General features: G+C 41.4%; 1 protein-coding gene across 1 annotated transcript in view; it reads left to right on the forward strand.

The window, feature by feature from the left end:
• LOC117733097 (probable phospholipid-transporting ATPase IIA) overlaps positions 1-19,558 on the forward strand; it is a 29,249-nt gene extending 9,691 nt beyond the window's left edge. The window contains exons 9-28 of the mRNA XM_034536465.1: positions 335-410; positions 847-923; positions 1,139-1,299; positions 1,389-1,531; positions 2,350-2,462; positions 3,136-3,345; positions 5,684-5,845; positions 6,317-6,409; positions 6,531-6,614; positions 7,496-7,666; positions 8,930-9,028; positions 10,464-10,553; positions 10,817-10,961; positions 11,714-11,778; positions 12,558-12,713; positions 14,008-14,072; positions 14,324-14,432; positions 14,542-14,599; positions 15,837-16,040; positions 17,695-19,558. Of these exons, the coding sequence (XP_034392356.1) occupies positions 335-410; positions 847-923; positions 1,139-1,299; positions 1,389-1,531; positions 2,350-2,462; positions 3,136-3,345; positions 5,684-5,845; positions 6,317-6,409; positions 6,531-6,614; positions 7,496-7,666; positions 8,930-9,028; positions 10,464-10,553; positions 10,817-10,961; positions 11,714-11,778; positions 12,558-12,713; positions 14,008-14,072; positions 14,324-14,432; positions 14,542-14,599; positions 15,837-16,040; positions 17,695-17,831 (2,418 nt within the window). The 3' untranslated portion in view covers positions 17,832-19,558. The remainder of the gene's footprint in view (positions 1-334; positions 411-846; positions 924-1,138; positions 1,300-1,388; positions 1,532-2,349; positions 2,463-3,135; positions 3,346-5,683; positions 5,846-6,316; positions 6,410-6,530; positions 6,615-7,495; positions 7,667-8,929; positions 9,029-10,463; positions 10,554-10,816; positions 10,962-11,713; positions 11,779-12,557; positions 12,714-14,007; positions 14,073-14,323; positions 14,433-14,541; positions 14,600-15,836; positions 16,041-17,694) is intronic.
• The last annotated feature ends 1,590 nt before the right edge of the window (positions 19,559-21,148 follow it).

Here is a 21,148-nt window from a genome sequence, read left to right on the forward strand (position 1 = left end):
CCCTTTATGTTCACCTGATGGCAATGTAACATGTCGGTCTTACGTCTGAATAATAATGCCTGAGTCACGCCGCAAATCTTGCTCGGTCGGACTGGGGTAAAGGAGATTAAGCCTGGTACGAGCATACAAGTCACTAATTGAGTCTTAAATGGCAAGATATGTTTTAAAATTCATCAGTGATGCATCTTGTGTGAGAACAAACCAAACATTGGTTCGCTAACAGATAGATGTAGCCAGTAATGTTTACAAAACTTCTTTACCAGACATAGCAATTATTTAACCCGTTTCTGTCTCCCCTCATCATTGTGAATCTGTGTCGTCTTAATTGTTACAGGAGGATGCAGACCCTCCAGTCAACGAAAGTCTGTGCATTGAGAACACCCTGTGGGCCAGCAGCGTTGTCGCCTCTGGTAAATACACGACGGGTCGTGCAGCTCTGTCGATAACGCAGCTAAAACCCAGGAAGTAACCCAGACTGTCTTTTGCCTCTAGCACAAAAAGCTGCACTGAAGCATTGTTTAATTCACAACTGTTGATCTGTAGACGGGTCCAACCAAAACCCACAGTTATTTCTAAATAGCTCTGGGGCAGCTACCCATAATGGTAAGGCAAGTGTGCTTCTTCCATAGAAGACACTAACCCGCGCTGACATGTGTTATCCATTAAGCAATTTGAAATCTGCATCCTATATTCCAAATGTCATTGATCATTTTAAAAAGTCTATTATTGTCAAGATTATGTTTCTGGGAAACATCTCCTTGACGTACTGTGTGTTTTATGTCGTTCTTTTTATTATATTGACCCGAGGTAGGTTTTTTTCAGGTCTTTTCCTCTCTCTCTCTCCAGGGACAGTGGTGGGGGTTGTGATTTACACCGGCAAGGAGCTGCGCAGTGTCATGAACACCTCCAACCCCAGACACAAGGTACAGTAGTGTGAACCAGAGCCGGAAGACCAACATCTGATCATTTAGTTTGCATGAAGATGCTGGTTTCTTATGAATTCATCCTTAATTGGTTAATTGTGCAATTTATTCAACTTTTTTTATTTACTTGGACCTAGATATTGCATATACACACACACACCATTTGTTTTCACATTCATTTGACTCCTAATCTTTGCCTCCATTGCTCATGATAGGTGGGTTTGTTTGACTTGGAAGTGAACTGTTTGACTAAGATCCTGTTTGGGGCTCTTATGATGGTGTCACTGGTCATGGTGGCCCTTCAGCACTTTACTGGCCGGTGGTACCTCCAGATCATGCGCTTCCTGCTGCTCTTGTCCAACATCGTGCCGATTAGGTAACCTCCTCTACTTCAAAGTCATCTGCAGTGTTGCTTTGTATTCACATGTGAGGCGTTAAATCATGTACTGTTTTTATTTGATGCAGTTTGCGAGTCAATCTGGATATGGGAAAGATGGTTTTCAGTTGGATGATTAAGAAAGACTCCAAGATCCCTGGGACGATGGTGAGGTCAAGCACCATACCCGAACAGCTTGGACGCATCTCCTACCTGCTGACTGACAAAACAGGTTAGACTGCAGGGAATGGCTTGGGAAAGCAACACACTTAATATAAAAATAGCCTTGTTTGTGGCCAGAAGAGGCCAGCGTGTGGAGTACTGAAATGAGGAGTTATAGTGCTGTGGATTTGCCAAGGAAGTATCCAGTGGGACAGAGTTAAGTCGTTTCCTTCCCTTGGGGGTTTTGCTCTGTGGTCGGGCTTCTGCTCCCGGAGACCTGCTACTTATTGGACCATTAAATCATAAAAAAAGCCCCAAAGTCTCTCATCCATACACACCTTAAGAGCACAACACCTCCACTAGTGCACTTCCTCAGGCGCGAGGTGTTACACGTCAGATTTATAGCCCTCATGCCCAATAAACTGATCAGCCTTTTACCCCATCCAGAGCGTGATAAGGCCGGTGGGGTCTGCAGTTCAGGCCAATGTACGTGCAAGACCCCTGAGGTCTTTTTGATATACTAGCGGAAAATGCTTTTAAAGTGAGTGTGAGGATACAGAGGTTGTGTGTAGTGTTGAAGGGAAGGCTGCTGGCTTCCTTACAATCACCATATGTGACATGCAAACTCTTTTAAGTAACCGATTACTGTTTTGTAAATCCAAACGCATAAACAATGTGGTAACACTTTACGGATATTGATGCTTGAGATGTTTTCAAAATGACATCCATTTAGAAACTCAAATCTGAAGCGTGTAATTTTTTTGTCCCGTCAACCATTATGCAGAAGTGTGTGACGTGTTGCACAATATGTTAAAACTCTTTCAATTGTAATTCTTTTTTTAACGGGTTTCCACTTCTTTGAATGGCTGTAATTTAACCTTTTACCAGGAACTCTTACTCAAAATGAAATGGTGTTCAGGCGCCTCCATCTTGGAACTGTGGCATATGGGATGGACTCGATGGATGAAGTCCAGAGCCTTGTGTTCAGCGTCTACACGCAGGTAAAAAGAAGGAAAAATAACATGCATGAGTCTCGCCAGTGCTCTGGCCATTGAGAAAACAAAAGATTTAAATGCCTAAATCATGGGAAAGGGTAACACAAACAGACATGAGCATTGTTTTAAGAAACATATCAGTTTGTGATTATTGTTTGGTTGAATGCTTCCTGACCTCAGATGGCACTCTTTGTCCCCCTTGACACCAGAGGTTAGCGAAGCAGGAAACAGGATTAGCCCACAAGCAAAGCAATGACCGGACTTCTTAAATGACGCTACCATTAACCCCTGGTACGCACAGGCTTCTAAAAATAGAAAGGCCACAACGCAAAAGCAAATTGTTCATATTTACTTAACACATCTGGTTATATTTACAGGCCACTATCACGGCAATCATTGGAACTGCCATTAGTGAAGTAGCTTGTTTCTAGGAACAAAACATTCTGCAGTTAGTTATCATTATTTTAGAATGAGCTTTTTGAACGTGTGTTTCCTTTATTGTTGTAAACAGGATTTGACATGTTCATACAGCTCTTTTTTGTTTTTGCTTTATTATTAGTTCTACTGGCTACGATAGTTGCCCTCTTGACTTTGACCACAATGAATGAAAGATTATACCTCTTTTGAGATTCCTGTATGCCATTATTTTCATCACAGTACCTTCTGTAATTGTCTCCAGCCCACCCATGACCTTTCAGCCTCCAGGGCTCCAGCAGCCACTAAGGTCCGCAAGACCATCATCAGTAGAGTTCACGAGGCAGTGAAGGCCATCGCCCTGGTGCACAACGTGACGCCCGTATACGAGGCCAACGGCGTGACCGACCAGGCCGAGGCTGAACAGCATTATGAAGACACGTGCAGAGTCTACCAGGCTTCCAGCCCAGATGAGGTACGACGGCCGGCCACCCCAAACCCGATACACGCTCCTCCAGTGTCTTGTGACACTCGTGTTATTTCTAGTTTTCGTAAAACCTTCAGGGTTGATAGGAAAAAACGTAGAGTACCAATTTTTACTTTAATCATATACTGGTAGAACCTTTCCGACAAGAAATGCGGCGCAAACTGCTTCACAAAACAAAACAATCAAGCAATTTAAAATATAACAATTCATGTGAAAAGAGGAGTAAAATACAAATCAGTTGCACAAAGAGGAAAATAAAAAAGAAGCAGGGAATTATTGATTAGAAACACTTTCAACCAACAAAGTGTTTTTTATGCATCTGTGTGGACGTTTACCACATTTATTATACAAACAGTTTCAGTATATCCATCCCATGATATACGTTATTACACAACCTACATGTTGATGTACGTCAACTTGACCTGTTGGAAAATGTACACTTAATCTACTTAAACTTGTTCTCAAGGACAAACACGGAAGGCCCGGCAGGAGAACAGACTTCCGATCTCAAGATATCAGTAAAGGCCATTTTCTCAAGTGTCTTCCCTGTTTTCTTACATGAAGGGGAACGTTCACAAACCAAAAGGCATTCTACATTCATGTCCTTGATCTGTATGAATTCTTTGAACATCAGGAAGAGGGCTGCGGAATTTGACTTCGATCCATTTCCTGCGGCGTAAATACGGATTTCCTTAATGTGCTCCCCAGCCCATTGCACTTATACCCTTTTGAATTTCCTCTTTGATAGCATATTTTAATAGAGCCACGTACATCTGTTGTGATTAGAGACCCGTGGTTTATGTTGTGGGAAGGAAATTGAGCCGTTTTAATGTTTTGAGGTCAAACAGAATAAAGACTCTTAACTGTTTTCTTTTCTTTTTTTTGTTGTTGCTTTGTCCTGAAAGGTGCATTTTATCAGTTTGATCAAATCTAGCAAGCTTCAGTTTGCTTTCAGGAAGTCTTAATATAGATCTGGTTTTGTCTGTGAGCACTATGGACACAATAACACTGAATTAATGGTTTTTACCAATGCAGTCAAAACAGACATGTTACTACGCTCTTGTCACACTTAAAAGATGACTAGAAATGGCTCAATTGCAATTTGCAGATTCAGATTTTTCAAAAGTCTGATCTGGCGATTCAGATTTATAAAGATTTATATTTATCTTTACTGAATCCAGTTTTCTTTCTTTCCTTCATTCTGAGAACTAAAATTGACAACATAGTCATTTGTAACTTGAAATTGAATTGTTCATAATTAAGCACTGACTATTATTGACCTTACATTTTCTCCAAAACTGCATACATCTATATATATATATAAATATATATATATACACATACATATCTTATACACAAGTAATGATAATCAAAAGGATGTCTCACAGTGTCTTATGTGTAATTTACCACTGAGAATTGATATCTGAATCATGTTCCTTTTCTTATAGCTTATAAAAAAACTTGTCAGCCATGTGGAGGTTCTGAGTCAAGCAAACTGGTTACATTCTGGTTACAACTGGTTTATTCAGTCCAGTTACAAATCTGCAGCCAACCCAGAAGCTGCTATGACAAGGTGGTGCTGCCGTGGCAGACACCAGATCCAAGAATGCCCCCGCAATGAATATTTCTAGACTGTGACTAAGCACAATCTTCATATTTCCTGGATAAGGAACATTACAGTAATCTTAGCGTTTCTGACGTGCTTGTCATGCATTTCCAAAATAAGTAATTTCACCACTACAAAACTTGCGGTTTCAAAATTTTATTGTGGAAATCGTTGTTGTTTTCTCTCATCTGTGTCCATTTGGCCACTCTGCCATTAGACCTGTCAGAAGATGAATGATGAATGTGATCTGACTTCTGGTCTGGAAGTTATCGGGAAATGTCGTCTCTCCACACAGACTCACACACGTTAACAATTAATTAATCAATGTTGTCTGTCTGTCGTGTCCTTCAAAAAGTATATATTTTTTTTTCAGAAATGGACAATTCCCGAATTTATTAATCAATAGTCTTGAGTGCAGAAAATGTTTGCGCTATTGATTAAGACTAAATGGTCACTGTGCTCTTTGGCATCCTACTCAGTCCAAAGTGCCCTTGACTTTTTGTTTTGTAACTCAAGTAATGGAATATCATATTGACATAATGGCTTCATCGTGAGAACAATAAAAACCAGCAGTTGTCCCTTTTGCTCCCTTGCTGTACTTCCACGATGATTATGTTTTATTATTTAGTAAAAATATAAAGTATTGGCAGTTAGAGAAATATTGCAGCCTGACCATTTTTGTTCTCACCCATTAAAGCCTTTACAATGTGACGTTGATAGGTGTCGCTAGTGCAGTGGACTGAGAGTGTTGGTCTGACACTGGTGGGAAGAGACCATTCCTCCATGCAGCTGCGGACCCCTACTGGCCAAATACTGAACTTCACCATCCTGCAGATATTTCCCTTCACCTATGAGAGCAAGAGGATGGGCATCATAGTGCGAGTGAGTGCCAAGATAACTGTGTTACTCTTCTGTCAGTTACATTTCAGGCGCTGATGTGTATTTTGAAATTGGTTTGACCAATTGCTGAAATACTTCTGTTAGTAATAATGTAGGTCAGCGTGTGTTGCTAGGAGGGCGATTTGTCACTCTAGCCAAACAAAACAAAACAGAAAACGGATTAATATTAATCACATTATCTGTGAAAACCCTCACCTTATAACCTCTGACTATGTCTGATGACTAACCTTATGTTTGTTGGCCAGGCGAGAACTCAGGAAGCCTGGAGCCCATGTGAATACCAAAATAAGTTTCACATTTTTAGGCAACACAGTCATAAAATAGTGCACGTGCACCTTTTGCTCACACAACTATGGACTGGAAATCCTGTCTGCGTGAAACCCACTGGGTAAGATGTAACGGCTTTTCTTTCCTGTTTTAAATCTGAATAAACTGTGGATTATTGTTTTCAAGGATGAGTCTACAGGAGAGATCACGTTCTACATGAAGGGTGCTGATGTGGTGATGGCGGGCATCGTGCAGTATAACGACTGGCTGGAAGAGGAGGTAGGGCTCCTTCTTTTTAACAAGACATGATGAGGCTGTAACAACAGTGATTTTACCCCTGTTATAAATAACTCGCAGACTAACGTGCTAAAACCAGATGTTGCTGACTCTTTTTTTCTAGTGCGGGAATATGGCGAGGGAAGGCCTGAGGGTCCTTGTGGTCTCAAAGAAGTCTCTCACAGACGAGCAGTATCAAGATTTTGAGGCAAGTCAGCGTCTCATGAGATTAACACAGAGCGATCTGATTCATCCAAGAACAGGACAATACTTTATAGTTTATCAGTCTTATGTTTAATGAAGCCATTGAGGCTGCTAAACCGCAGAAATATCAACAATTTGTTGGATATCTCCTCTGTGCAGATTATCCTCAAATTACACACAGATGCAGAATGATATTTATGCAGACATTGTTCAGTATTTCTAAATGTCAAAGTGTGTTGCTGAGTAATTAGAGTGACCTCTGACCCCTCGTCCCTCCAGTCCACACACCCCACCCTCTCACACACACACCCCACTCATTGTTTGAGCAGGGCAGGGCTGTCTCCCCTGCAGTCCTCAGCCCCAGGCCCATTACTGAAGTGTATAATTGTATAAGCAGAGCTGGTGGGCAGCAGTGAGTCATCAACTGAGTCACACACACACTGAGTTTGTGTTCCTGTATGAGTCACTCTCAGATTGTTTTTGTTTTATCTCACTAGCTAATTGCCCTGGAGCTGAAAAGCTGGAGCTGGGCGTTAACCAATTGATCATGACTGCTCTGTATTTCAAGCTTTCTAAAACATTGTAGCTTTTATTGCTGCTTGCAGGCAAATACCTAAAAGTGTATATGTCAACTAAAACTTTGATATGGATCTTTCTGTGTGTGTTTAATGATGATAATTCATGCTTGAGGGGGGAAATATCTTGATGTTTTTAATACTTTTGTCTCTGTGTTTGCCATGACTTCCTTGGCTGGTGGCCATATATTGATGTTTTCTCCTTCTTTCCCTGGCTGGTTTCCTTCTTTGGTCTTACAGCAATTCAACTTTATTTGACTGTTTTCATCTCCTCCCACTCAAAATATTCCCGTCCTCTTTTGCTCCCCAGGCCCGGTACGTCCAGGCCAAGCTCAGCGTCCATGACCGCTCTCTAAAGGTGGCCACAGTAATTGAGAGTCTGGAGATGGAGATGGAGCTGCTGTGTCTGACTGGTGTCGAGGACCAGCTCCAGACTGATGTCAGGCCTACCCTGGAGATCCTCCACAACGCAGGCATCAAGGTCTGGGAGCCAGACAGACTCATAGCTCACAGTAGCAACAAAAACTAAGAAAACAAAAACATGGAGACGAGACAAGAACATGTGTTTTTCATATCTACTGACAAGAACAAGCCTCGTCCAAGTGCCTTTTTTCGTTTGTAGAAAAAACAAGTTATATCTAATTTGAAGGACAGTTTTAAGCGGTTTTGGTTGACACACTTTAGATGGTTGATGTGGAATATTATACAAATTTTTTTCATTTATTGGAAATGAGAATTTGGTTTTGTGCAAGGAAAAAGAAGTGAAGTCACAGAAGTAAAAGTTGGGCTGATGGTCCCTTTTCTTAATTTAAAGGCTCACCACAAATATGTAAAAACACATGTACTCACTTGGCTCCGGTGGTAACGGTGCAGATCGCTTAAGTGCGGCGGTTGAATGAGATTTCAGTTGCTCACATAGCGTCAATATTGTATAAACCTTGTATGTGTAATCTTATCTCTGTTTTTAGGTTTGTTTTGTGACATCTGTCTCTCGGGACTACAGATGAAAAATGGCCTCTTGGCTAACTCTGGCACATTTACAGAAACGTTTTTATTAATGTGCACTGTCACTTATCAAATAAACCAGTAAAAATAAATTAAAAAAAACATCATTTAAGAAATTACATTTAAAATGATCAATAGCTATTTCTTCTGCTTTGACAGAATTTCTCCAAATTTAGCAGAAACGTCCACTCAAGAATGAAGTGATTAGAATTAGGTGGTCAAAGGTCAGAGTTTCCTCACATCTTTGGGAATAAAGACTTCATATGTTTATTATGAACATTTCACACAGATGTTTAATGGGATATAATTATGTCGCGAGGTGATGAACTTTCATAGTTGGCAGAAGCTTACAACCGCGAGACGGTAATTATTGTTTTACTTTAACCATTTAAACTCTGCTATAAGCAACCACCATTAACAATCAATCCGAGACAGACAGTTTGGCTACTGTGATGCCAATCTATACGATCACTGGTTTTTATCTTCTGTTTGAAGCACAAATGCTACAATGAAGGAAACCATGTTTGATAGTGAGATAAGTTGACAAACCTGACTCCCAGACAGCAGTTCCAGGTTGTCTTGAAGTCAGTGATTAGAGTCTTCGATCCCTGGAGTTAAGCTTTTGTTAACTGATTTAACAAACCGATGATGGAAACATTTTGTGTCATGCAGTAACACGTTGCATCTTCTGAATTACAAAAAAACTTTTGCTTCATGTTCCTTTCTGGTTTCTGTGCAGGTTTGGATGCTAACGGGAGACAAGCTTGAGACGGCGACATGCACCGCTAAGAACGCCCATCTGATCACACGCAACCAGGACATCCATATCTTCAGATCCGTGAGTGCTGGACATTGACCTCTCTTCCTCTGATATGGATGTAAAGTGGTAATAGTTGATTTTTAGTAGCACAGGGTTCTTCCCAGTTCAATGCAGTACTGACAGTTTCCTGACCCACGGGCATCCATCCTCTGCGCGACCGGGCCCCATTAGCTCGTGGTCATACTGCCGCACACAACTATGCATGCAGCCCCAGTCCGCATCCACACGGCTGAATAAATCACCTCCCACCAGCGAAAGCATCCAAGCCGCTGTCAATGAGAACAAACGGGCCTTCGCTCAAACAGAAAGGAGAAACCATCTGAACCACTCCCAGAGGGAACACGCAGAGGGCTCACTTCCTAATTTGTTTTGCAGGTTTCGGGCTCTTTCGCAGCTTTGATAGTCCCCTTCTGCCTTCCCCTCTGGAACCGTGCCAGAGCAGAAGGAGCGCCTGCCATATGGGAAGGTTACAACTTGCGTACAACTGCGGTTACTGGAAGAGCATAACAATGGTTGGCACGGCTTGAAAACCTCAGTCCCAGTGGACGGGGGGAGTGCTGACTGGGCCTGCAACACATACATCTGGATTAGTTTCCTGGTGGCCACCAATGGCCTGATCTGGATTGACGTATGAATAGTCGGCGGCTGAAGGATATCCATTCCCGAACATAACTCTTGTTGACAGATTTACACCATGCCCTGTCAGTGCTGCATTTCTGGAGAGATTTTTAGGTCTATATTTGAACTTTGAATTGAATTTTATAACACAGTCTATTCTTCCACTTCCCAATTTCCCATTACAAGTTAGATTTTATTGCTTAATCCTATTAATCCTAATCCTATTAAGCATTTGAAAGCACTCCATAAACATTTAACAAATGGTTTATAAAGCACTATAATCTATTTTTACAAAGATCTAAGGAAATATTTAAGTGCATTATATTGTGTTTTAAAGCCTTCACCATTATGGTTATATACTTCTAAATTAAAGTGTTACTGCAATTTTATTATAATTGCTTGATATACTCTAGATATTTATTGTTTCACTTGTGGGCACATTGCTCACTTAATATAGTGCTAATTAAATTGTTATCATGTTATTGACTTGACAGGGGATGTGTGTCCTGATCATATGATTATGCCATGAAATTGTTTTTACAAAAATATTTTTATTTGAAGTAATGTTTCCATGCAAATAGTATGGGGTGAAATGCATAGCCTATCATCCAGCCTCATCAGTTGCATGTTTAGTTAGTTGGATGTTTGGCAGGTATTTGGTTGCTTTAACATTTGCCATCATTGCAACTGGAGGGAAAACGAGCTGCTCTTCTTTGAGGCGACCCGTCTGATAACAATCAGGATGCAAAGGCAGACAGATTGTCATCCTTGATAACCTTATTATTTGCGAGTGTGTTTTGTGCTTGCTTTTCAAATGCGGTTGCCATTGCCCTAGGTGACAACACGAGGGGAAGCCCACCTGGAGCTCAACGCTTTCAGGAGAAAACACGACTGCGCGCTGGTGATATCAGGAGACTCGCTTGAGGTAAACTCTTGAGTGCATCTGTGCATGTCTCTCCTCCCACTGGCTTATCTCTGCGTATGAAACTTTGACATGTTTTCTGGGTGATGCATGATAATATCACTGCAACGGATGCATCTCTGGCAGTGGTATATGTGGTTAGAGTCACTTTCTAAAAAGGAGTTAAACTGTAAGTTGCAATGAGGTTTTGAAGAGACACAGATGAGATCAGTTCTATTCGGGGGGCCTACGTTTTCTCACTAGTCCATTTGGTGGGTTTCTTGCAGGTTTGTCTGAAATACTACGAGTATGAGTTCATGGAGCTTGCATGTCAGTGTCCCGCTGTGGTTTGCTGCCGATGTACCCCCACTCAGAAGGCTCAGATAGTCCGGCTGCTGCAAGAGCGCACAGGAAAACTCACCTGTGCCGTAGGTGAGTCGGAAATAGAAACTGGCCCAACTGCTTTTTCATGCTGGGATTTAGTCTGTACAGCTCCTTTTTAAAAAAAAATGTTATTTTTTTTTTTTTTACTGTAAGTTTTTAACATTTAACCTTCTTTGCACATCCTCCTCTAAACATATTTTTTTCCTGCAGCAACAAACCTTTCTCACTCACTTCTGCTCATCTCACCAGTACTCCCAGTAACACTAATACAATGTCACAATAAAGCAGAGCTGATTTTAAGTGTGCATTTATGCTAATATGCTATGCGTCACTTGAAGATATTGACACCCATGATGTTGATGATTCCTATTATTGTTATTGTCTTTGACGAGAATCTTAAGTTGTTTTCCTACAAAGTTTTGACATTGATATCAGCAATTAGTAGAAACTTGTAACTGAAAAGTAAATCAATTATTGAGGTTTCTCACACGTGAAGAGTTTTGTAACGTAACACAGCTCACTGAACTGAACAGCAATCATTTTACATGTGTTTATTATTGTGTCATTGGACCGTTATCTTTATTAATGTGTTTTTCAGTCATTTCACACTGCCCCTTTATCTCACCCACTATGTGGCACATTTTAAACAACTGTCTGTGGCCGTAGTTCTGATCTCTTAATCAGGACAAATTAAGGGTGTGTCCCCCATGAAACACATGCACGACTCTCTCACTAAAAGTTTGTATTGGTGAGTCACTGATGTGAATCCCGACACCTCCATGGCTTTTGTTTTCTCTTAGGGGATGGAGGAAACGATGTCAGCATGATCCAGGAAGCCGACTGTGGCGTGGGAGTGGAGGGAAAAGTAAGACTCTCGCTCCATCTCATCGCCTCACATTGACGTGTCGCTCTCACAGATTTTGACTTTGGGTTTCCGGTCAAGATTTCTCTCACGTCCAGAGACATGTAGAGAGACATGCACACAGATGATTCCTCTTTACGAGGATCCATTGTCTGAGTAGAGGAAACAAAAGATGACAGGGGGCCTTTGTGAGTCTCATTGTGATTCTCTTGCGCTTCTCTCTGTAAATTCCCCGTCACGATATCAAGTTTTCTCAGACATGGACCTCATACATGCGTCAGCAATGTTATTACTTTAAGAGTGTTTCACTTTTTTTGGGAAATTCTTATTGTTACTCCCTTTCTTGTAAGAGTTAGTTGAGAGGATTGACACCACACTTAAATCTGTCCATTAAAGATAGCGACCAGTTAGCTGATATTATCATAAAGCCAAGACCTCAGTGCATAAAACAGTGTAAAACAAATAAGCATTTCAAAATGTAAATATGTTTACATTTTCTTAGTGAAAATGAATGACTGAATTTCTTGGGTTTTGAACACAATTAATCAACTAATTGAGAAATCGGCAGAATATTTAAAAAATCTTGAATTTAATATGGCATATTCAAAGTTGTTATATTTCCATGCATGCCATGTCTGCAGAGAGTATTTGTCCCCCATCTGTCTGATTTCTGTGTTTCCTTATAAACAAGCTATGTATATCTATATCACTGAACAATCATAATATTGTACGGACTTCTTGAAGCGTGTCCTCACTGCCCCTCTGTACTGTGTGTTTGACAGGAAGGAAAGCAAGCCTCGCTGGCGGCCGACTTCTCTGTGACTCAGTTCAAACATTTGGGCCGTCTGCTCATGGTCCACGGTCGGAACAGCTACAAAAGGTCTGCAGCCCTCAGCCAGTTCGTCATCCACAGGAGCCTGTGCATCAGCACCATGCAGGTAGAGTTCAACTACCAGTCGTGTTGAAATGATACATTTAAATGAAGTATTTTTAAATGGCCTTTTCTTCATTTTCACAACGGTAAAAAAACATGAAATTCTCCCTGAAAAACGTTACATAGCACATTACGTGAAACAGTTTATCAAATTAGATAAAATATCACATACTGAGCATAATAACAGTTATGTTTTACCATGAATTTTACCACAAAATTATACAATTAGCAATGAGAATGGATGTAGAGCAAGACTGACTTACTCATTTTGTTTGTTTAATAAGATATATTACAATAAAAATAAATAATAAAGTCCAGAGTCTGATTTAGCAGACATTCAAGGCAGGGTTGAGATTTTACTTCACTTTTCTGTTCCCACCATAACATTTGTTTTTAAAATGTCCAACCTTAGATGTTCCAATCACTAGTAAGTGTTATCATCTAAACCATTGTAACAGACACGTAATGCATTGTAACATTTTAATTGTCTGTTCTATCTATCGCCGAATGAGCTACCACCATGGGGATTGAGCCTGTGGCCGGGCATTAGCAGTGTTACAAACTGGGTGTCTGTGGCGATATTCCCAAAAGTTCCCAACACTTGTTGCAAATTAAGAGCCGAAGAGAACCAAACTGAGATTTTCAAGATTGTAACTTTAAACTTTGGGCAGGGAGATACGAGTTGGGTTTATCCACAACACCTTAAATCTAAATGCGAGGAAGAAATGATTGGGGTCAAGGCAGGGCGAAGTTTTAGGGGTGGTCATGGAAGGGTGGGGTGCATGATGAGTCAGTAAGTGGTGCCCTTCTAAGCCGGCCCCCACGCATACGCAACACCGTCGCCAACCTCAGCCCCCGCCATGCAGGGACAGCCCATGAGTCACTGCACGTGGACTTTGGGGTTTTAAGGCGGCCCTTCTCCACATGTCTGGCGTTAACACCAACCGCAGCTGTGACCTGTCTGGTTTGGGGCTGCCTGGATGGTCGGCTGACTAGTTGACTGCCCAATATTGGTAACATCCATAAGTTCAAGACACATGCTAGAATTAGTCAGGGAAGCTCTCATTCTCTGGCAGTAGCACTTTGGGAGATTGAGGATTATTGAGATGTTGCATTATAGCTCATTGACTTGTGATTTACTGATTTATGTTGCCTGATTCATGCTGCACCTTTCATTTACTTCTATTTCTCTGAAGGTTTCTGACTTTTAGAATTTGGAAAGTGATACCCCTGTTTTCTTGCATTATCATCTGTTATGGCCTTTGAGTGTTTATGAAAGTATTTGTATGTTTCCCTAGGCGGTGTTCTCCTCTGTTTTCCACTTTGCTTCAGTCCCACTCTACCAAGGATTCCTGGTTATTGGGTGAGATAACAACTCAGTGTGGCTGTGACTTATCAAGAGAGCATTTGGCTGCTGGGGCTCTCTGGCATTTCCTCTTTGTTAAAGCGCTCTTTAAATGTGAGAAGGGAAAATATGATATGACGAAGTCTCGACTGGACCGATGTATTTCACTGCTGAATCTAACAATGAAATGTGTGAAGCTTCAAGGACATGTGGCCTTTTATCCGGGGAATATTCCTCACACTAAAGACACATGATTGTGTCCGTTTCAGCTACTCAACCATCTACACAATGTTCCCCGTCTTCTCCCTGGTGTTGGACAAAGATGTGAAGTCAGAGGTTGCCATGTTATACCCAGAATTATACAAGGATCTCTTGAAGGTATTTCATGTGTGATAACACACTGACTGCCAGAGTGCAGCCAAATATGATACAGAAACATACATGGTAAATGGTAAATATGATGTGTTCTACTGTTTTCGTTCCACAGGGCCGACCACTATCTTTCAAGACATTTCTAATATGGGTCCTAATAAGTATCTATCAAGGTAAGGAAGAGTTTATACAAACTTCTGATAATCACAGTCAATAACTCCAGCTATTGGCTGAAACTCATAACCCAGGGGTGGCCAAACCTTTTGGATGTTGGGTCATATTCATTTTTCATCCTCATCTCATCTGGTCATTCCAATACACGAGTGGTGTTAAAGTGGAACGCTGCTTTGTTTCATGTATGTATCATAACAACGGCTCGTATACATCAACAGGCGCAGAAAATGCTAGTCGGCCGTTCACTGTCGTCTTTGCGACTGCAATTTTATGCAATTTCTGTGGCCAAGACACAGAGGACGTGTGGCATCGTTCCAGCCGCCCTTCGCTACGGCTCGGTCTTTGATTTGGGGTTTTAGTATTTCTGGACCTTGGTGCTCGCCAGCTGTTGAAAGCCAAACCCAGATTCCCTCTTGTTTTGGACGGAGCTTTGTCTGCTTGGTTTTTCGCCTTGCGGTTTTTGCTGGAGTTTTTTCAGCGCTTTGTCCACCATTTTGGTACGGAGACACCCCCACACACTTCTAGCGGGTCAGTGGGGTTATTTTTGTGTGGGTCTATACAGTGTCTTTTAGGAAAATCTTATTAATTCTTCATTTTAACATCAGTGAAGCAATTGAGAGGATTCTTTGACTACAGTAGCTTGTCTACTGAAAAACACTGGTAGCATAATGGAGATAATGAAGTCTGAGAAGATTCAAAGCTAAACACACTTAAGATGACACGGTTTGATTACCATACAGCAGTTTGGACTCTGCTCATCTGAGTCCGGTCCACAGCCGGCTGGTGAATGTGGAACCGTATAAAGGATCTCTGCAGTAGCTTAGTTATTACTCGACAGATCTGGGCTTTTCCCTGGAGCCAAAGGGCCTCCCTCAAATGAAGTGTGTTCTTCCTCAAAAGCTCTCAGTAGTGTACAGAGGTTTTATCTAATTTAATTTGGCTCAAATTAATTCTGCACTTTGCAATGTTTTCTTGACTTTTGTTTCAGTAAGGCATCCGTTAGCAAATCAATGCAGCAGCTTCATTAGTTTGTAATTGATAAGGAACCGTTGGTGGGATTTTACAAATTTCTATGAAAATGTTCAATTTCTTCTATGGTATGCATTACTTAAACTGTTTTTTTGCATAGTATTTCAATCACTCTTTGCTCACTCTTTTTCAGACTAAACATCGACTGTCGCGCCAGATTGTGGATCCCATCGTTAAATGTCGCTGTGCCCTCTTTTACCTCCACAGGGAGCATCATCATGTACGGGGCGCTGCTGCTCTTCGATTCAGAATTCGTCCACGCCGTCGCCATTTCCTTCACCGCTCTCATCCTGACTGAGCTGCTGATGGTGGCCCTGACCATACAGACGTGGCACTGGCTCATGATAGTCGGAGAGCTCCTGAGCTTGGCCTGCTACGTTGCCTCACTCGTCTTCCTGCACGAGTTCATAGGTGAGCGAACACAAACACCCGGACATGAACTGATGCTTCCCCCACACAGAAGGTGACTCTGAGGCCGTTAGCGGCGTAGCTCACCGAGCCAAGAAAACGAATGCAGTCTGCGTTCAATTCACCGCAGTCTGATCGATGTTATTGTGCTTTTGCCGACCTTGAAATAGTGCGTCAGCAGTCAGGTGAACATGTTTATTCATGTTATGCCTCTGGTGTGCAATTAGCTGTGGTCTTCTGGATATGAGGAAGGCTAACAAAGTGTCCCAATGATGACGACGCTCAAGCACGCCGTAGTATCAAAGAGGAAATGCCATCAGTCCTGTTAGTTTCCTCTGGATCGCCACGGCATGGCAGGAAACACTGGCAACAAATATACAACTACGTATTGTTGGATAGAAACACATTCAGAAGGCTGAAACATCAACAACTTTTTCTGTTGGTGTTTATGTGTTTCTATTACAGCCTGCATGTTGCCAGGCTATTGGACAAAAAAGAAGCCAATTTTAGTTGTGCCATATTAAGACTTGTGACATATACAATATCCTAACCAGGAGCTTTCCAAGCCTTTATTTTCAGCTTTATGTGGGGCGTGGAGTTCCATTTTCAGCCTCCAATCTCGACCACTGAGGATCATGACTGACATGCGGTCAAATGTACCCTTTTTGGACACTTTTCCTCCCTCCTTGAAGTCAGACTGGAATAGATTTTAAAGGCTATTCTTCTGGTGCATGTGAGGTTTACACAGTTAGTTGGACACTTTAGTACAACATTTGGTTGAAACTGTAATGATTCATTTGTCTCCTGCGGTCGAGGATTGATACGGTTAAAACTAAAGATTTTGTCAAGTCCAGAGAGAAATGATATTATACTCATTACTTACTTTCAAACATAGACAGTCTGTAAAGGGAGAGATGGAGAGAGAGATTGCCCGATTGCGGTAGTTTGTGTCAATGAATCGTAACTCAATCAAATGTGAACAAACATGCAAATATGTTTAGATTAAGTGTGTGATTTATACGTTATGATGTCCAAGTAAATGTACATAAATAGGCTTGGAAATCATAGAAAAACTAGAAACCATCTTAAGACGGAATCACAACAGCCGCAAATCAGATTATAAAGTATGGGGAGGGGGGGAATATACATGTGAAAGGATTCTTCAGTATCATCGTAATCCAGTGGGAGTTGCCTATACATCTTTGGGTACACTGCAAACAGGAACTACTAAATGCTAATTTGGCATACTTTTAATGAAAATAAAACCTATTTATTATGTATTTAAAGGAGCAGTGTGAAGGATTTAGTGTCATCTAGCAGTGTGGTTGCAGATTGAAAACAACCGATTGTTTTGTCCATTCTGGGCTACTGTAGAAACATAGATGTGCAACATGGCAGACCGGCTTTCTATGTAGATGTGAAATGTGAACGGCTCATTCTAAGCTAATGAAAACACAACCTATTTAGTTTCAGGTACACGAATGAGAACATCATATTTAATTTCTGCCAGCAGAGCCCTGTAGATCGTACACACTGGACCTTTTTAAGGATCTGCATTAGAAGCACATGGGTGTGCCTCCAGTCTTAAATGATGCGTATTAATGTATGTCTGTGTCCCACAACCTCATTCTGATCTCTGCCCCTTCGTCCATGCCAGACGTATACTTCATCACCACCGTATCGTTCCTGTGGAAGGTGACTGTCATCACGCTGGTGAGCTGTCTGCCCCTTTACATCCTCAAGTACCTCCGCAGACGCTTCTCCCCGCCCAGCTACTCCAAGCTGACCTCTTAAAGACTGAGAGGAGACTCTGGCTTCATTTGCTTTTGGAGAGAACCAACCGAAAGGCGCCCCTGTCTTCATCCAGCAGAGCCTGCGCTTAGACCAGAGAATCAAACATGGATTCGTCCCCCTTTTTAATTTGTTCCAAAAGGTTCCACTTGGAAATGGGAGGGACCGACACTTTATGTCCGGGACCGGTTTGTGTTGCGAAGCAGTGTTACCTGCTGCACGTGTTTGATGCAAAGACTAACTGATGAATTCAGTTATGGAGAACGTCTCCAGTGAATTGTAGGTTGGGTTAGTTTAACTGACCTATTTATTGTCAGCAGACTAACAAATGTGCTGAACATAAATGTAAATATCTTGTGTAAAAACCTGCGGCTATTTAGCCTGTATTTAATAAATCAAGGGTCGGAATCAGCTTATTTCATTATGCAGATCCAGTTTGTTTTATAATGTCACAAATCATATCATGGAAAGCCTCTCACTTGGCTTTGTAGATGTTCCACCCGGACTGGAAATTAATTTCTCTAATGTCCACTTCCATCTGAAATGGTCAAAGCGTTGGTATTGTTAGACACTGGAATTGACGTAGCATCCTCACTCAGGACTTGATTCACACTCTCCTTAAACAGTGATTTCTAAATGGAGTTTGAGAATTATACAGATAAAGAGAAAAAAAAGTTGACTGGCTAGACTTTGCATAAAACACACACGTCTGCAAGTTTGTGTATTTTGTTTCTGCGTCACTGCGATGCGACGGCCCGACACGGGCGGAGGTGGCGGGGTAGTTTCTTTTAGCATGAGCCGTGTGGCGTCTGACGTTAAATCTGTCTGTCTCTTTGTACGGACCCGGAGTTGTTAGTGTTTGGGGAGCGCGGTCAAACACGGCCACAGAGGAGTGCTGGTTATTTGCAGCCTGAACCTTCCGCCGGGGCTCCCGTCAGGCTGTGCGTCCGCAGGGGAATGTGCGGCCTCTCATGTGGGCCGGCAGCGGCAGCCACGCTTCAGCATTGCATGATGACTCACTGTAACAGTGACATGAAGCCATAACTGGAAATACCCCCGTGACCTGCATCCAGCTGCCCACTTTCATGTCGTTTAATCCGGGGCCCCGCTCCCTTCTAATAACCCACACAGTTCAGCTCTGAAAGGGTGAAAAAAAAGGGGATCAAATCCTCTCTTGTCTGTTAAATACAATGTGAATAGTGTCAATAAATATTACAACTGCCCAGCGAGAGCAAAGAAACTGATTCCACAACTCTGGTGTGTCATTTCTCTGGTGGTGTGACGGTGGAGACACTGTAAATAATCAACGACTAACAGAATAACACGACTACACTGACACTTATTTCAAATCACTTCAAACGGAGCATCCAGGGGGCCATGAGTTATCATTTCTTTAATATGTTCGACGGATATTGTAATCCCCACTGAATTCAGTACGCTGTTTGCACATAATTTTGTTCCGTACAACCAATTAATTTATTTTTATGTTTTAATAGAATCACAAAACATAAATGATGTTAAATTAAGTTTGTTGTTTGTAAATAACCTGTTTTTATTTTTTATGTATTAACACGTTTTATTTAATGGTGTTTATTGCACTCGAATGAGAAGAACAAAAAGGGAGAATTGTGTTGATGTCAGTATTGTGATAATGATTAATAAATCTCATGTTTTCTTTTCCTGTGTTTTTCTTCAATGTGACAATAAAAAGAGAAAAGTTTATGGCTAAACTGTTTGAAAAGATGAGGCTGGTGTTATTTTATTATTATTATTTGTATATATCATTGTCTCAAGAAAAGATCAAAGGAATATTTTTTTTTTTAAAGGCTCACTAACTATCTTAAACAGCTGGAGTAAAAAAAGTGATATTTGTACCTGAGGATTTATACACATTGATTTATACACATGGGGTACTCTCATGAGTATTTAGGGCAGCAGGACTGTTGTGGGGTTGACTCAAAAACTACAGTGTTTGTGTAGTAGAGGAGGAACATTTATGTTTACGTACCCACTGATTTTATGTGATTCGTATGATGAGTTTTTTGAGGACTTATGGGGAAACATAGCCACAACATGTAATAATTGAACTTAAAGTGGCTTAATTATGTTTTCATGAATTATAAAAGTGCAACTATTGATCTTAATGTGGCCTGACAATGTGTGTGGCCTCAAACTGAGTCTGAATTAAATTCAAAGTGAGGTCGTCCACATGCAGCTGTGATCAGAAAAGTAAGTCAAAGATTTTGTTGTATTTTATTGTGAATGCAACTAACGGTACTATTTCCCTTTTCCCAGGACATTCCCCAAACATGGAAACTGAATTTAGACTGAAACCATCAATCACAGTTTGTATGCAAAAACAATTATAGCCATTATGGTTGTGTTCCTCCTCGGCCCAGTTGCTGATGAGGTGTGAGTTACACAGAGCACACACTGCTGAGTCCGGGTGCTTGGTGCTCTCTCACCAGAGGAGGGAGTCCCTGATGTCCGGAGACGCTGTTGTGTTTTCTCCCTCACAGTTGCATCCTAAATAACTCTGGTTGTTCACAATCTAAAAGCAAAGTAACACAAACTGTGTAACTTTATTTATGAGACATGAATTAAACCTTTCTTAAATCACTAAAAGTTCAAACTCTACAGACAGCATTTTTATTGGAAGTCAAGAGTTATCAGAAGGAACTTTTGTTAAAGTTACAAAAGTGTTGAAGCTCACATGTTTTACTTAGATTGGATTCTCAGGCATAAAATGTTTTCCTTTTTTTTTTTCAACACACGGCCAAATTAAAACGACAGCGCATGTCCAACTTCTTTTTTCTTGTTCCACGGCCCGAATGCGTACGTTATACCATTAAAAGAAACCATTTAACTTAATCAGTCCCATGAAAAGTGAAATTCCACTCCAGAATCAACAGAACGGCCTGCTAACCTTAACATTCGTGGTCTTTCCTCTTGAAGCCAGCTATGGGAGCCCCTCCCCCCCCCTGCTGTTCTACCGCCAAGTCCACAATCCAATCAGAGTCCCAGTAAATTTTAAAATGTACTTTGCATTTTACAAGCTTTGGATTTTCACTCACTGTTATGCAACGTATCCAGGCTAATTAGCACGAGGTCGGTGCATTTTTATCTTTGGCACTCCAAGACAGGAATCTGTTTCCAGCTTGGAAACATCTCACACACTGCTGCCAGTGGAACAATGCACGAGAGCGGGAGCGACGACCATGAATGTGCTCTCCAGAGTCGACCGCAAACTGTCACGGGGTCCCCACTTGTGCACTTAGTGCAAATGATCGCATGGAACCTTGTGGGATCCATGTCCGACC

The sequence above is a fragment of the Cyclopterus lumpus genome, chromosome 7, assembly GCF_009769545.1.
Source record: "Cyclopterus lumpus isolate fCycLum1 chromosome 7, fCycLum1.pri, whole genome shotgun sequence".
In the NCBI taxonomy this organism is placed as follows: domain Eukaryota; kingdom Metazoa; phylum Chordata; class Actinopteri; order Perciformes; family Cyclopteridae; genus Cyclopterus; species Cyclopterus lumpus.